Source organism: Equus quagga, chromosome 17 (assembly GCF_021613505.1).
Source record: "Equus quagga isolate Etosha38 chromosome 17, UCLA_HA_Equagga_1.0, whole genome shotgun sequence".
NCBI lineage: Eukaryota > Metazoa > Chordata > Mammalia > Perissodactyla > Equidae > Equus > Equus quagga.
In genome coordinates this window covers 32,231,194-32,247,987 of record NC_060283.1, presented here as the reverse complement: position 1 = coordinate 32,247,987, position 16,794 = coordinate 32,231,194, and the positions used below count along the sequence as shown (strand labels likewise).

Genomic DNA, 16,794 nt, shown 5'->3' with positions numbered 1-16,794 from the left:
GTGGTAGGCGTCCCCCATATAAAGTTGAGGAAGATGGGCACGATGTTAGCTCAGGGCCAGGCTTCCTCAGCAAAAAGAGGAGGATTGGCAGCAGATGTTAGCTCAGGGCTAATCTTCCTCGGGAAAAAAAAAAAAAGTGATTTGGGCGATGTGCACTAAAGGCTCATGGAGGACCTGCTGGTGTGTCTGGCAGGTCCCAGAGACAGACGGTGCTGAGGCAGGTGGCAGTGCTGATGGTTTACATTTTCTCTGCTGGTACACGCTCGAAAATTCCTAAATAAAAAGCAGAAAAATGGGGCAGTGCAGTCACTGCCATCATACTTATGAAACAACAGCTACCTGGGGCAGGGAGGTCAGGAAAATAAAAACAAAGTATCCTGGACACTCTTGCCGTCTGGCCAGAAAACAAGACCCTGGATGAAAAAGTGCTGCTGCGGCAGCATCTCTGAAAATGTATCATCCAAGTAAGACACACAGTTCCTCTGTGCAAACGATCTATATACAAACATTTGCTCTTCCTATCGATAAAGACCAGATTAACCCCGTGACCGCCAGGACCCAGAGGCAGTGATGGAACCTATGCATGCTGCTCTGTGCCAACAGAGTCCACCCCGGGCACCATCCCACTGGGCAAAGAGGCACTCACCGCCTTGGCGCTGGTGTAGGCGACACCAGAAAACGCGTATCTGTCCACGATGAGGGTGACACCCTGGCTCAACTTCTCCTTGATTAATGGCCTAAAAACAGAGAACGCTTCTGAGCCACGGCCTTGGCTTCACAGGCCCTGAACTGTCACACTTAAATTGTCCTGACGATACAATTCAGCAACTCTGAAACTGACACAATGAAGGGATTACGAGACAGCAATTTGTAACCTTATTTTTATTCCAAAAAGCTCTGGATCTTCTCTTTAGAAAATGCCACATGGGCACTCCCAGCAAAGCCCAACGTGAAAAAGACAAGTCCACTGAACACAACTGATGAAGATGGATATCCACAGGAAGGCTTGCTCAGCTGTCTGGACAGGGCTGCGGGGGGGCTACCCTGCCGGGAAAGGAGAGGCTGGGCTAAGGACGCGGCCTGGAGGCAATGCAATGGTGCCCGTGCCCTTGACCCAGAAATGCAAGGACACGGATGGATGAGATGCTGAGGACAAGCTCAACTAGGTGATGGCACGTCCACCACCGCCCCCCAGCCCCAAGATCTTATGGAGATGTGCAAAGACAAAAGGCTTGACATTACCAAGAAGCATCACCTGCACTTTGAGGAACAAAAAGATGTTTGATCCCTGTGACCTTGAGAAGCTCATAGGATAGCACAGGGGAAAAGACACACTTCCCACAGTAAGATGCAACTTTCATCACAGCACTATTTGTAATGGCAAACTATTGAAAAAACAACCCAATCTCACAAACAGAAAATTGGAAGAGAAAGTATGGCACATGCAGAATAGGGAACGATGCAATTGTATAAACAATGAGAAAGATGTCTATAAGCAGATATAAGAGAGTCTCCTGATATGCTGTTAATAAAGCTGAGTACAAGCACACATGGTAGGTTACCTTTGGTGTAAGAAAGAAGATGCGTTAAGACCACACATATGTATCTGCTTATTTTGTAAAAAAAAAAAAACAGGAAAATTCAGGAGGGGACACTAGGAGTTGCACAGAGGCGGATCGGCAGGGCGGTGACCTTTTTGTATGGTTTTGACTTTTAGAACTACTTAATGTTTTATGTATTCAAAAACTAAAATTAAATCAACAAAGATGGGAAAAAAAACCCTAAAATTCTATCAAGTCACATGAACCCAACTGTACCGCAGAGGAACAGAGAAGGGGAACCGCCCCAAGACTTGAACACAGCGCTTCCTACGCCTGTTCTGACAACAGAGCGGCAAACTAGCCTCGACCTTGATGCTGGCTTTCACACAAGTGCGGGGCAGCAATCCTAAAACCATTCTTCGTGGACGGCAGGAATGATGACGCCGGGAGCCTGCAAGAGCCCAGAGGTACTGGACCGGAACAGCAGGTGTGAGCATGGACCCACAAGTGTTAGTGTAAATACATAAATAGGTAACAGAGACAGATGCAGGAAAGAGAAATGTGCACGTAGGTGTGTCTGCAGCAGGGGCCTAGAGCAGGGACACCCCACTAGCAGCAAGCACAGCTAGCTCCCCACTGGTTTCTAAACCCCATTCTCCCCTAAAGGGAAACAAGAGCTGGTTCCCCAGCTGAAGCAGCAGAAAATATGAGACGCCTGAACATCTTGTCCAAAAAGTAAGTCCTCAAAAGATGAGGCCTGGGAACATGTCAAATGGACACAGGAGCCAGCCTCAAGAGATTTCCACAGGCCAAATTTCGAGCGATCTGAACATCAAGACAAATGACAGTAGTGGCCTATGACCCCATGAGTAAAAAAGAACTTGTGAGCCCACAGTGATGATGGATGGAGGCAGCAGGAAAGCTCTCCCCTACATAGAATGCCAACTAATAAACGTAGAAGGAATGGTGGAACTAGAAAACCACCATTTGAAATCATACTAACGGACTCAGGCAGGATTATGAATGAATGCTAAAGTAGGAGGTCAAAGCTTGAAAAGGAAGGGGATACTTATGTAGTTTGGTACATTTCCCCTTTTGACTATTTACAACAGGAAAGAGAATCACTTGGTGGAAGAACCTCGCTGGCACTCCCTCACACGTGATCCGGGGGAAACCCCCAGTGATGGCCAGGCTCCCTTGCCTCCTGCTGGCACAATGCCCTAAGGAGGACCCAACGTCACTTCCACGGCATTCCTGCCAAAGATGCACACCCAAATCCACTTGTGAGGAAACATTAGACAAACCCAGCAGTTCATAAAATAAATGGCCTATAATTTCAAAAACAGAGTGGGCAAATGATACAGCCCATGTGGCAGGATGGTAATAATAGTGAAGCTTGGTGCACTGCATATGGGAATTCTTTTTTTTTTTAAAGATTTTATTTTTTTCCTTTTTCTCCCCAAAGCCCCCGGGTACATAGCTGTATATTCTTCACTGTGGGTCCTTCTAGTTGTGGCATGTGGGACGCTGCTTCAGCGTGGTTTGATGAGCAGTGCCATGTCTGCGCCCAGGAGTCGAACCAACGAAACACTGGGCCGCCTGCAGCGGAGTGCGCGAACTTAACCACTCGGCCACGGGGCCAGCCCCTGCATACGGGAATTCTTGATGATATTCTTGCAACTCTTTTGGTTGAAATTATTTCAAAATAAGTTTAGAGGGGCTGGCCCGGTAGTGCAGTGGTGAAGTTCGCACGTTCTGCTTCTGTGGCCTGGGGTTCACAGGTTTGGATCCCGGGAGGGACCTATGCACTGCTTGTTAAGCCATGCTGTGGCAGGGATCCTACGTATAATGTAGAAGATGGGCATGGATGTTAGCTGAGGGCCAGTCTTCCTCAGAAAAAAGAAGAGGATTGGCAGCAGATGTTAGCTCAGGGCTAATCTTCCTCAAAAAAAAAAAAAGGTTTGCATGAGGACTGGCCCAGTGGCGTAGTGGTTGGGTTCAAGTGTTTGGATCCCAGGTGCAGACCTACATACTGCTCAGCAAGCCAAGCTGTGGCAGCGCCCCACATATAAAATAGAGGAAGACTGACACAGATGTTAATTCAGGGACAATTTCCTCAAGGAAAAAAGAGAAAGACTGGCAACAGATGTTAGCTCAGGGCAAAACTTCCTCACCAAAAAAAAAAAGAACTCCAGTGACATATGTGTTATCTACATACTTGTGCAAATGGGAACAAAAGCACCTGGAAGCCTACACTGTCAGCACTCAATGAACAGTTAAATGTTGACTGAAGAGGCAATCTACCAAAATGACGTGAAAAAAGGGGAAGGGACAGGGTAAACCCCAACATAAACTGTCAGCTTCAGCTAATAGTGTTCATCAACTGTAACAAATTCAACAGACTAACCCAATAAATACATAAAAACAAAAAAAAGAAATAACAGGGAAACAGTGGGAGAGGAAGAGAGAGGGCCGGGGTAGGGGGAACTCTGTACTTTAGGATCAGCTTTTCTGTATACTTAAAACTACCCAACAAAATAAAGTCTATCAATTAAAGAAAGGAGGGGACAGGAGGAAGAAAAAGCATTAATTAGTGCTTGTTGGGAACTACAGAAACACAGGCCCTCCATCCACAGGACTGGTGATTAAAAGGCCCTCCTGCAGGCACAGTCTCCAGCATCAGTGTCGGCACATTCACTGAACCTCACGAGGCCGGGGAGGGGTGGCAGAAGGGCAGTGTTTTTACACTTGCTCCCAGCGGTTTGCAGAGAAAAGCAGGTGCACAGAATGATTCTCCATCTCGTTTTTCTTTTCCAAATAAGAACTTAGAAGTTTGCCAATGTCAGTTGATCTTTCTAAAAAGAAAAAAAAGGGAAAAATAAGAGTTCAGGCTTCATCTCAATTAGAATACAGTTTGGGCTGAACTGCTGGTCTTAGACTCAAGCCTGACTTTGAATTTTATTTTACCATGTCCCTAAACAGGTTCAGACCCTCCCCTGAAGCCAAAGGAATTTCCCCGAGAAAGGGCAGCAGTGTGCAGACACACCAGGATGAAAAATGCTTTAGGAAAAAAGAACTCAGGTAGAAAGCATTGACTCAAAGGAAGTATTTACAAGATCTGTAGACTGGTTGGCTTCAAGATTAGAATGATAAATATTCAAGAAAGCACTTTCTCCCATTTCCCTACCCCTGTTTTGTAAAGCTTAAGCTGTCTCTTGATAATCGAAGTATTGAGGACATTTTTATAAGCACTTTCAAGATCAATGTTTTACTTTAAAAATTAAAAATATGCCATAAAACCACTCAGAAGGCAAACAGCTATCCCCAAAAGACAAAAACCAAAAGCCGAGACACGGATTACAACACAGCACCAGGAGACTGGAGGGTGACAGATACAGCCATCATCTTGATTGTGAATGTGGCTGCATGGGTGGATAATAATGTGAAAACTCATCAACTTGTACATTTTGGACACGTGCATTTTATTGTACATCAACTGTCATCATGAGAGCTGCACACAATCAAAGCGCAGCTGCACCAAGACTGAGGGACGGGGCCCGGCGACGACCAGGAACGACAACGTGAGAGCACGGCGCACAGAGGCTCCAGGACGCAGCCTCTCCTCCAAGTCAGAGTCCACCGGGGCCTGAGCCGAGCCCGGCTGCCCTCGGGCTAGACTCTGCCTCCGGGAGGAGCCATGGCGGGGGCGCGGGGCCAGAAGCGGGCTCCCAGCCCGCCCGCGGTCCCTGGCCCTCCGGCCTTCCGGCCCTCTGGATCCCCTGACCCCCTGCATGCCCCAGTCCCCCAATCCCCTGGTTCCCCCCGGTACTCCGGGCCCCGTCCCCCTCGTCTCCCCGGCCCGGCCTTTCCTCCCGGCGGCTGCCCAGGCCCGCCAGGCCGGCTCGCGCGCCCCACACACCCGGGAAGCTGAGCAGTTCGGCGCGGTGGCCGGCGTCGCACAGAGCGGCCACCAGCCTGCGGCTCTGCGTGCTCTTCCCGGCGCGGTCCACGCCCTCCAGCACGATGAGCGCTCCACGCCGGCCCGCCATCGCCACATCTGCAGCTTGCCCGCGCTGCTGGGCCACTCGGAGCTCCCATTGGCCGGCGCTGGCTGAAATGGGCGGGCGCCCGCGGCGTGCGCAGGGATTGGCTGAGTGGGCTGGCGCCCGCGGCGCGCGCCGAGATTGGCTGAAGTGAGCCGGCTCCCGCGGCGCGCGCTGGGATTGACCCGTGTTTTCCGGCGTTGGTCGGATTGGCTGGGACGGGGCCGGGAGGCGGGACGAGACACCTTGGTCGCACAAGCCTCTTCCAGGCCGGAAGCCGGGCGCGCCGTGTCCCGCGCGAGCCGCCGTCCTTGGGAGCGCGCGCGACGGCGGAAGTGCGGCGCGGGCGGCAGGTGGACGCGGGGCCGGTCCGACTGTGTCCCCGGGCGGGGTGGGGACGGGCTCCCCGCGCTCGGTTCTCGAGATTACCTGGAGAGCGCTGGCATTGTCGCCGTCGTCGCTAGCGGCCTGAGAGTCCCAGTCCGACAAGGACGTGTGCGGACTCACGGGGAGGGCGGGGAGTGGTGGATCTGTGCGTCTGACTCTGAGGTACGGGCCCCGCGGGGTCAGCAGCCCTTTAGCCGAGGGCGGTGCTCGTCGGGTCGGAGATGGCCGTGGCGTCCAGGGAGCGCCCAGCGATGTCGCTGTTGTCCTAGTCCTAGGGACGTCGAGGGCGCGGGCGCTTTCAGGTGGGCCTGTCACCCACTAATTGCCCCTAGGAACTCAAGGTGGGGTTCAGAAGCCTTTGACTGTTTAAGAGCTGCAGTCACCAGCCACCCTGAAGCAGACCTAGCCCCACCACAAGAGCCTAGCCTATGACCTCTGTTTCATTTTTAATACAAAGATCTCCTCTTTGGGAGGAGTTTAGGCCTTATTACCATCCTTGTAGTGTATGTGGAGGCACGTTTGCCAACTGAGCCTGCGCAAGGGAATACCCATCCCCTCCCTTTTGAATATTCATTCCCCATGCGAAATGAAGGGTCCCTGCTCCCCTTTGTTCCGAGATGCCAGGACTCTGGAAATGATTCCCGGTGGCCTCCTATTTGCTGCAAATATATCCTACTTTGTGTGATGACAACTTCTGGTCTGGAGTCTGATTTAGCTCTCCAGGAAGGAACCTGTTTCGGTTTTGGTAACAGGACTGCGCCCTTGGGGAGTCTCGGCCTCTCCTCCCGTCACAATCGTTGCCTTCATCACCTGGTCTCCTCCCAGGGGCCCATCCCAGGATATTGTCACACTGGGGATCAGGACTCTGACGCTGAATTTGGGGTGGACACGGACATTCAGACCGTGCCCAGCTGGGAACTACTTTTCCAAGAGTTGGCCCCGTGTGGTGCGGCGTCAGAGTTTGCCAATGAGAGGCACTCGCGGGAAATTTGGAGGAGGTTGATTTTGGGGGAGGAAGTCACAGCCAGAAATGCAGCAGAGGTGAAATTCAAGGCCGTTTGGGAGGGAGCTCTCTGGAGCCGCCTGCTTCCTGCTGCAGACCAAGATGTTGGGGAGGGTTTCCTGGAGTGGGAGCGGCAGTGGCTTCCTGAGAGCTGTTGAGACCACCAGCTTTGCTCTTGGGCTGAGGTCATTGGCAACAGTTTCCCTGATTCCTCCCCGAGTTCTTTCCACAGTTGCACAAGCCCAGATTACCTTATGACCCGAGATACCTAGAGCAGCTTTATCTTTTCTGGTTGACCCTTGCCTGATTGGGTTTGGGTTCTGGAAGGGTGATAGGCTATGTTCTTGTTCCCACTTTGCTTCCTTCCTTGATGTTGAGCTTGGCCACATGCCTTCCATAAGGCTGCTGTAAAGTCATCAGAGCTGACATGGCTGTGCTCAGGTTCACCCATCCCCTTCCTGCCCCTCTGTGAGAACAGCATGTGCACATTAGAGCTGCTGTTTTCATCCTGGATCCTAGAGTAAAGACATCCTGCCACAGCCAAGCTACAGCCACTGTAGCTGATAGCACCAGCGAGAAATAACCCATTGTGATTCCGAGTCACTGAGACTGGGGGATCCTTCGTTACTGCAGCACAATGCAGTGAAAGCTTGAGGTTACAAAGACTGGTGCTTAATACCGTCTCATGGAGGCAAAACATCCCTTCGTCTGACCTATGTCTCATGTTCTAAAATGTCCATCTCCTTGCCTTCCGAAGGATGAAGGGATTAGAGTACAGAAGAGAACCCTCCAGGGTTGGGCAAGGCCCAGGACAGCCTCGGACCACATCTGGAGGATGGGCTCACCAGGCAGACAGGGAGGAATGCATGTGCGGTACATTGGCTTGTGGATGCTCAGCCTTCCTGGTCACCCACGGAATTGGAGGGAACATGGCTGCTGGGGCCTGGTATGCTGGGTGGGGGTGGGGTGCCCTTTGGATTGCAGGAATTGCTAAACTGGCACAAGTATAGTGAAGTTTGTTCTTAAGATACAACAGGCAGGGGCCGGCCCCATGGCGCAGCGGTTAAGTGCGCACGTTTCGCTTCGGTGGCCCAGGGTTCACTGGTTCAGATCCCCGGTGTGGACATGGCACTGCTTGGCAAGCCATGCTGTTGTAGGCGTCCCACATATAAAGTAGAGGAAGATGGGCATGGATGTTAGCTCAGGGCCAGTCTTCCTCAGTAAAAAGAGGAGGATTGGCAGCAGATGTTAGCTCAGGGCTAATCTTCCTCAAAAAAAAGAAAAGATACAACAGGCAATTTTGCTTCCACCTTTTCCAGCATGTCATGCCTCTTTTTATCAGGATGATTTTAAGTACCAGAATACCAGCCTAACTGTGGCTTAAACCATCAGGATATTTAATTATCTCACATAAGGCCAAGCCAGAGTTAGGCAGCCAAGGACTGCTTCTGCTGCTCACTGACGTCCAGTGTTGGGGCAACATCTCAGCAATCCTCTTAGCTTCTCCTTCATGGTCATGGGTGACTGCAGCATCTCTGTGTGTCCAGTCTGACTTCGTGGCCCCACATGGGCAGAGGAGAGCCCTCACATCTGGATGTCCAGTCTCTTGTGTGCTCTGCTACAATGACAAGTCTCTGGCCTGACCTTCAGCACAGCCTGCCCTGGAGCAGTGGGAGTAGGATCTCTCCACACCACCGTGGAGGCCTTCTGATGAGCGGGCACCATGGAGGAAATGATAGGATGCTGGGTTGAGTGTGCTTGGAGACAGGTGAAGTAAAACTGGTCATTAAGCTGAGAATTGTTGAAATTGGCTGATGGGCACATGGGGTTTATTATGGTCTCTCTAATTTTGTGTGTTTGAGATTTTCCGTTAAAGTAAAAAGACTCTAAAAACCTTTTCCTGTTTCCTTGTTTCTTAGTGTGTTACACCTTCCATCTCCAGGATTTGGGTCAGACATTGCTACTATCCAGCAAAGTCTTTCTGTTTCAGCTAGGCTGCCATAACAAAATGCCACAGATGGAGTGGCTTCTTTTCTCACAGTCTGGAGGCTGGATGTCCAAGATCAAGGTGAGAGGAGGGTTGTTGTTTGGTGAGACTCTCTCTTTGGGTTGCAGACGGCTGCCTTCTCATCGAATAGATGATCATATAGTTGGAATCGTCCAGTTCTCATTGTGTCCTCACACGGCCTTTCCTCAGCAAAGCTGTGGGGAGAGAGAGAGAGAGCTCTTGTGTCTCTTCCTCTTACCTACTTGTCCAAATACAGTCACATTGGGGATTAGGGGTTCAACCTATGAATTTCAGGGGGATATTCAGTCCATAGCACTCACCTGCTTCCGGAAGAATAGAGTCTGCTGGGCGCATCATTGCCCTGCTGGACTCCTTTTCCCAGCTCTCCTTGCAGTTAGATGTGGCCAGGTGACCAAGTTACTGCCAATGAAATGTGAGCAGAAGTGGTGTGTGCTCCTTCAGATGCCTGATTGAACACTCTCCCTCTGCTTCCCCCCACCCCTTGCAACCCAGCCTTGACTATGAGGACAATGGCAAGGCCCTCTGGGGGCAGACACTGTGCTAGAAGGAATGTGGGTCCCTGAGTGACCCTGTGGAGCATGGCTGCTCACCCCATGGGCTGTTCACATTGGGACTGTTACATAAGAAATACAATTCTCTCTGTTCTAAGCCACTGGATTTTGGTTGGGTTTCTTTGTTAGGGTAGCTTAGCCTTCCCCTAAAGCACTGGTTCTCGATTGGGGGACTTTTGGATTGTCACAACTTGGGGTGGGGGTACTAACAGCATCTAGTGGGGAGAGGCCAGGGATGCTGTTAAACATCCTAAAAGGCACAGGACAGCCCCCCATGAAAAGAGTTATTGGGCCCAAGGTGTCAAAACCTCTGAGGTTGAGAAACCCTGTTCTAAAGTATTCAGTAGTAAAAAGAGATAGTGAGGGAGTCACCTCTCATTTTGGTAGTTTCTAAAACAGGGTCTCTGTAAGAGAATCTGTCAGTTTTTGTATGTGAATGAAAGAAGACACATTACTCTCTGGGAGAAGTTGTTTCCAATATCTGATATGTGAAGAGCCACTCTTTTAATAAAGCCTTTTTAGTCTTTTTTAGATGAAAGGCATGAAGACCGATTTCCCCATAGATAATGGGTAAAGGACATAAAGAAAATGATAGAAGAACTACAAATCGACAACAAATATGGAAAACATCTTTAGCCTCAGTTAAAATCAAAGAAATACAAATTAAAACACTGAAGGTGGGTTTTTTTTTTTTTTTTGGTTATTTCTTTTTTTGTATCAAGTTAGCAAAAATAAAAAGGCTGACGTGGGCAGGCCCGGTGGCTCAGCAGTTAAGTGCGCACATTCTGCTTTGGCGGCCCGGGGTTCACAGGTTCGGATCCCAGGTGCAGAGATGGCACCGCTTGGCAAGCCATGCTGTAGTAGGTGTAGGGAGGAGGACATTTCCTCTACCGAATGTGGGTTCGCCTGGCCGGAGAACGAATTAAATTCAGGAGACAGAATAGCAAGAGAAAGTTAAACAAAGCTCTATGAGGACCATGGCCCGGGGCCTTTCTTCCCGAAGGAAGAAAGGGCACCAAAGAAGTGGGGTGCACAGAGTGGTGATATACCCCCAAACAGGGTGTTCACATGTGATTGAGATGTCCCTCCCACAATAGTCACAAGATTGCCCTGTGGTATAGCGCTTGATGGACACAGCAGGTAGTGGGTCTGCTATCTCAGAGGGCGTAGCAGGAGGCAAGTCTATTGTCTCAAGCTGGGTGGTCACAGGTGAGCACAGCAATCGGTTCCTAGCCTAAGGAAAGATGCGTAATCCTTAAAGAAATGCCAAAGTTGGGAGGGGGAGGGAAGTTGCACCTTTATCTCAAGGGCCTTTGTTCTTGCCATAGGGAATATACAATGCCTGCTCAACGGCCACACTCAGGCCCTTTTGGAAAAAATAGCAAAGTCAGACCGAATTAGGCTTACACCAAATGGCTTCCTCATGTACTCCAATATATCCTTATTGCTTGCCATTTCTATTTGTCAATGTATAGATGGGAGAGGCTCAGGCAAGCCGAGCAACTCGCCAAAATGGCCGAAACCACCACCCCAAATATCATATCCAGCCAAAAGACAAAGGAAGACGCTGAGGGTGGGGGGAGCCAGTCACAGGAGGTTACCAGACAAGCACAATAAACAAATGCACATTTAAGTCCTTGCCTTCCCCATTGATCAGGAGTTTCTAGAGATAAGGTCATCTCCCCTTCTTCCTGGTCCAGAGAGAGATATCTTTACAGATGGAGAGTTCCTTTGCCCTGTAAATGTCTCTTACAAAGGGTAAGTAAATTCTACTTTTTAGTTGCTTTCCTGTCTGCAAATGAACCAGCTTCAAATAATCATGCCAAAGAGGCATATTTTGGCGTGGCCAAGACCAGTCCCCCACATTGGCGTCCCACATATAAAGTAGAGGAAGATGGGCACGGATGTTAGCTCAGGGCCAGTCTTCCTCAGGAAAAAGAGGAGGATTGGCAGCAGTTAGCTCAGGGCTAATCTTCCTCAAAAAATAAATAAATAAATAAAAAAGGCTGACGAAATCTAGGGTTGACAAAAGTGTGGAAATATACTCAGTGGCATGTCAGTTGTTGTAACCTTCCCCTTGAGCAATTCATTTAGAAATATCAGCACTTAGGGGGCCGGCCTGGTGGCGCAGCGGTCAAGTTCACACATTCTGCTTTGCTGGCCCCAGGTTTGCCTGTTCAGATCCCAGGTGTTGACATGGCAGCACTTGGCAAAAGCCATGCTGTGGTAGGCGTCCCACATATAAAGTAGAGGAAGATGGGCATGGATGTTAGCTCAGGGCCAGTCTTCCTCTGCAAAAAGAGGAGGATTGGCAGCAGATGTTAGCTCAGGGCTAATCTTCCTAAAAAAAAAAAAAAAAGAATAAATAGAAGTATCAGCACTTAGAACATGCAGTACCCTTTGAGCCAGCAATTCCATCTTTAAGAGTTTATCCTTGGGGCTGGCCCCGTGGCCGAGTGGTTAAGTTCGCGCACTTTGCTGCAGGCGGCCCAGTGTTTCGTTGGTTCGGATCCTGGGCGCGGACATGGCACTGCTCATCAAACCATGCTGAGGCAGCGTCCCATATGCCACAACTAGAAGGACCCACAACGAAGAATATACAACTATGTACTGGGGGGCTTTGGGGAGAAAAAGGAAAACAAAAATCTTAAAAAAAAAAGAGTTTATCCTAAACAACTAACCAGACATTATGGTCAATTAAAGATGGCCACAGCCATTGCTACTCCTCCCGTTGACAGGTGGGGTCTAATTGCCTCCCTTTGAATCTGTGTTGCCCCTACGACTTGCCTCACCAAGAGAATGTAGTGAGGTGATGTCTTGGAACAACTAAGGTGAGCTCACAAGAGTCTTGCAGCTTCTGATGAGGATTTTTAGGCTGCTTAATTTTAAAATGGTTTATGATGACGATTTTTAGGCTGGTTACTTTTAAAACTGCAGATGAGAAGCAGGCTCCGAGGACTGGAATTTTGCTTGCCCTTTTGAGACATTTGCACTTGTGAAGGAAGGGGGGATAACCTTGTAGGGACCTGAAATTGGCCACCCCAGGATATGTCTCTTTGGCATCAGGATTGTTTTGGGCTGATTGCTTTCGATAAACTGGGACAGGGAAGGAGGCTCTGGGGAATGGAACTTGCCCTTGTTGGGACACATTTAGATTTGTAAGGTAAAACTCTATCTGTAAAAGGTGCCTCCCTCTCTGTACCAGGAAGAAGAAGAGAGATGACCTTACCCCTAGAAACTCTTAATGGGGAAGGCAAGAACTTAAGTTGGTTGCTGTCTGGCAATCTCATGTAACTGATTTAGGGTGGTGGCTTCTGACCTTTACTTAATCCGATTTGATTCTTGTCTAAAAGTCATGGGATCACCCAATGACCAGACCCCACCTGCACTGATACCATTTTAACTTTTTTTCATGTTCTTTCCTTTGTCTTCATAAAGAGATGACTCACATACCTATGCCTTAAATTTAGCCCTAACCCTCAACTCGGGGCAGCAGCAGGAGCTCTGACTGCCTGTGGGTCCTGTCCCCACGCACCAGCTCTGCCTGCCCATGGGCTCTGTCCCCATGCCAGTGGGGGCAGCAGAAGCGGCGGCAGCAGAAGCTCTGACTGCCCATGGGTCCTGTCCCCATGCTATTCCACACTATTCTCTAAATAAAAGAGCACTACTGCCAGATCTTAAGAGTCTAAGAAATCTTTCTTTCGACTCCTCGGCTCACCGACCCCGCATCAGCTTCCACTGAGGCCTCCTGGAATGCTCTGGAAGCCCTGAGTGATCACATAAGAAGGACTACGACCTGGGAGCCCTGTGCCGGAGAGGCCACATGTAGGTGCTCTGGTCCATGGTGCCAGTTGAACAGAGCCTTCAGCCACCCCAGTGGTCTCTATTGTGTCACAAAGAACAGAAGAATCAGCCAGCTGAGCCCTGCTGGAAGGCCTGACTCATAAAAATTGTGAGCTATAATAAAATGGTTCTTTTAAACCACTAAGGTTTCAGTTAGTTTATTATGCAGCAATAAATAACTGGAACAGACAGATACAAACAGCTAAATGGACAAAAGTTCACCAGAACATTATTTACGGTAATGGAGAATTGGAAACAATCAAAAGATTGTGCATTGATAAGGAGTTTGTTAAAGTATGGTACATCAACACAAGGAAATATACCTAGTAAACAGAATGAGGTAGAATTGAGTAAAACATGGCCAGATGTTCATGAAGAGTATTAACTTAAAAATTTAAATACTAAAAAAGTGGATAGTTTGACTCACCAATAAGAAAACAGCCCAATTAAAAAATGGGCAAAAGATCTGGACAGACACCTCAGTAAAGATATACAGATGGCAAATATGCACGTGAAAAGGTGCTCAACACCATACGTCACCAGAGGAACAGAAATAAAAAGAGATACCTCTACACACCTCTTAGGATGGCCAAAATCCAGAACACAGACGACAAATCCTGGCGAGGATGTAGAGCAACAAGAACTCTCATTCCTTGCTGGTGGGAATGCAGCCACTTTGGAAGGCATTTTGGTGGTTTCTTACAAAAGTAAATGTAATCTTACACTACAATCCAGCAAGGGAACTTCTTGGTATTTACCCAAAGGAATTGAAAACTGTGTCCATACAAAAACTTATCCGCAAATGATTATAGTTGCTTTATTCATATTTGTCCAAACTTGGAAGCAACCAAGATGTCCTTCAATAGGTGAGTGGATAAACTGTGGTACATCCAGACAATGGACTATTATTCACTGTTAAGAAGGAACGAACTATGAAGCCACAAAAATGCATGGAGGAAACTTAAAATGCATATTACTAAGTGAAAGAAGCCAATTGGAAAAGGCTACATACCGTATGATTCCAACTGTTTAACATTCTGGAAAAGGCAAAACCGTAGACAGTAAAAACATCAGTGCTTACCAGGGCGTGTGTGGGGCGGGGAGAGGGTTTAATACGTGGAGCTCAGGGGATTTTTAGAGCAGAGAGGCTATTCTCTGTGACACTACAATAGAGGATGCATGAGTTTATACATTTGTCAAAACCTATAGAATCCTGCAGCTGGCCCTGTGGCTGAGTGGCTGAGTTCGCGCGCTCTGCTTCAGCGGCCCAGGGTTTTGCTGGTTCGAATTCTGGACACGGACACGGCACCACTGGTCAGGCCATGCTGAGGCAGCATCCCACATGCCACAACTAGAAGGACCCACAAATAAAAATACACAACTATGTACTGGGGGGTTTTGGGGAGAAAAAGGAAAAATAAAATCTTTAAAAACCCCACAAAACCTATAGAATCGTATAACAGAGTGAACCCTAAGGTAAACTATGGGCATTAGGTAATAACAATGTATCAGTGTTGTTTCATCAATTGTAATAAATGTACTGTTACCACCCAAAGGGTGGGGGTTGTCTGCCCGCCACAAGACATGCCAGTAGTCAAGAGGCAAGGCTGTAGGAGAGAAAGGACTTTTTTATTACAGCTTGCTAGTGAGGGGGAAAATGATCCACTAACGTCTGAAAGAACCATCTTATAGAACAAAGACTACAGGCCAGTTATATAGCAGGCTGGGCTCCGCGTAGGGGCATCCATCTGATTTCCGGGTGGGAGTAGACATCTGGTCTTAGTTCCCAATAGTCTTGTTTTACTGGACATGCCTCAGAGACCAGAGCTACACCCTATACTCTGATCTTTTAGTTGTCTGATGATGGCTTTCAGCATAGACTCTCTGCCTGGGGTCATCCCATTCCTAAGGAACTCGAAAGAACAAAGTTATCAATTTATAGCTGCTGGGAGGGGCCATATAATCTATAAAGTATGTCTGGGTTAGTTAATCAGAGGTCATTCAAGGTTACAATGCCGTTTCTCTTCTACAATATGGCTTCCCTTATGTCAACCTTGTGTTGAGCCAGTATCAGTACCACACAAATGCAAAAGATTTATAATAGGGGAAACTGTGTGTGTGTGTGTGGAAAGAGTATATAGGAACTCTTATTTTCTTCTCAATTTTTCTGCAAACCTAAAACTGCTCTAAAAAATAAAGTGTTAATTAAAAAAATAATTTAGCCACTTAAAACAATAAATAAGATGGGTAGTGTGCAATTACGTACGCGTGTCTGCATGTGTTTTCTCATCTAGTATTACATGGGGCCAGAAATGATGCACCCAAACTGCTAAGATAGGGATTCAAAGGTGACAATCACAGTCCTGTCCCCGAGGATGGGGGGAAACTCTTAAGTTCCTGTATAGTTTGAATTTGTATAAGGAACGTAAATTAGGCAAAAACAACGAATATGTTTCCACTTTTAAAATTTGGGGTTTCAGGAACAGTTCACGAAGCGGGGAATATCTCTAAACACGCATCTTCAATAATGCAACTACTGCTCCATGGGTCAGGGCGTGCTACTGGTGTGACCGACAACCCTGAATCACGAGGTCAAGGATGGGTGGGTTCTCGGGCCCAGGCTCGCCCAGTGTGGTCGTCAGCTGTTCCTTGGTGCCCCGATCCGGCGGAGGCATGAGGAGCCCCTTCCCCGAGGCCCGCGCTGGCCAGGGAGGACACAAGGGCTGCAGAGGCTGACCCCTGACTCCGCTGGCCGCCCGGTCTCCGGCGCGCATCCGCGCGCTCTCGCGGACCCTCTGGGTCCCCGGACCACGTTCGTCCCCTCGCGGGTACCCGCTCTGTGCCCCAACTACCCAGGGCGCCCGTACATAGGCGCGGACCTCTGGCGGGAAGCGGGCGGCCGGACCCCGGGGCCACGTGGCGCCGAGGGCCTGGCGTAACGGGCAGAAGCAAGGCGTCCGGGCCTGCGGGCCCTGATTCCGCGCGCACTGGGCCCCACCGGGCCCCCAGCCCTCCCCGGAAGCGCCGCCAGACCCCCGCCGCCCAGCTCCCGCGCAGCGCCGCGCGCAACCCGCCGACCGGAAGCCGGAGGGCGTGGCCGGCCACCGCCCCGCCCCCGGAGGGCCAATCAGCGCGCGAGGCTCATGAATAGTGAGCACGCCGGCCCCGCCCTTCGCCCCTCGCGGCGCCGCCCGCCCGCGCAGACCCAGAGCGCGGCCGCGGACGAAGATGGCGACCGCCATGTACTTGGAGCACTACCTGGACAGTAAGCGCCCCCCGCGCGCCCCGGGCCCGCCGCCCGCGCGCAGCCCTCCCCACCGCGCCCCGCTGCGCGCCAAACCTCGCGCGGGGACCCCGGGGCTCGTGGGGGAGGCGGGGCGGCCGGCGGCGGCGGGGG

General features: G+C 49.7%; 2 protein-coding genes and 1 long non-coding RNA gene across 7 annotated transcripts in view; 2 read left to right on the top strand and 1 right to left on the bottom strand.

Moving 5' to 3' along the window:
• Positions 1–5,608, bottom strand: part of DTYMK (deoxythymidylate kinase) — an 11,550-nt gene extending 5,942 nt beyond the window's left edge. For 3 of the 4 annotated variants that reach the window (XM_046644680.1, XM_046644681.1, XM_046644682.1), the window contains exons 1-4: positions 5,461–5,608; positions 4,288–4,396; positions 647–737; positions 175–273 (exon numbers count right to left, since the gene is read on the bottom strand). In XM_046644680.1, coding sequence (XP_046500636.1) covers positions 175–273; positions 647–737; positions 4,288–4,396; positions 5,461–5,590 — 429 coding nt within the window. In that variant the 5' untranslated portion in view covers positions 5,591–5,608. The remainder of the gene's footprint in view (positions 1–174; positions 274–646; positions 738–4,287; positions 4,397–5,460) is intronic. The other variant, XM_046644683.1, reaches the window with a different exon arrangement.
• A 280-nt stretch (positions 5,609–5,888) lies between these two features.
• On the top strand, positions 5,889–13,475 carry LOC124228516 (uncharacterized). 2 transcript variants are annotated; one of them, XR_006885736.1, is made up of 4 exons: positions 5,889–6,133; positions 8,894–9,042; positions 10,077–10,231; positions 13,287–13,475. It is a non-coding gene; the product is annotated as an uncharacterized LOC124228516 (long non-coding RNA). The 2 variants fall into 2 exon arrangements; XR_006885735.1 differs by having other exon boundaries at positions 5,889–6,273.
• Positions 13,476–16,573: 3,098 nt separating this feature from the next.
• Positions 16,574–16,794, top strand: part of ING5 (inhibitor of growth family member 5) — a 23,211-nt gene continuing 22,990 nt past the window's right edge. The window contains 1 exon segment of the mRNA XM_046644308.1: positions 16,574–16,662. Within this exon segment, the coding sequence (XP_046500264.1) occupies positions 16,626–16,662 (37 nt within the window). The 5' untranslated portion in view covers positions 16,574–16,625.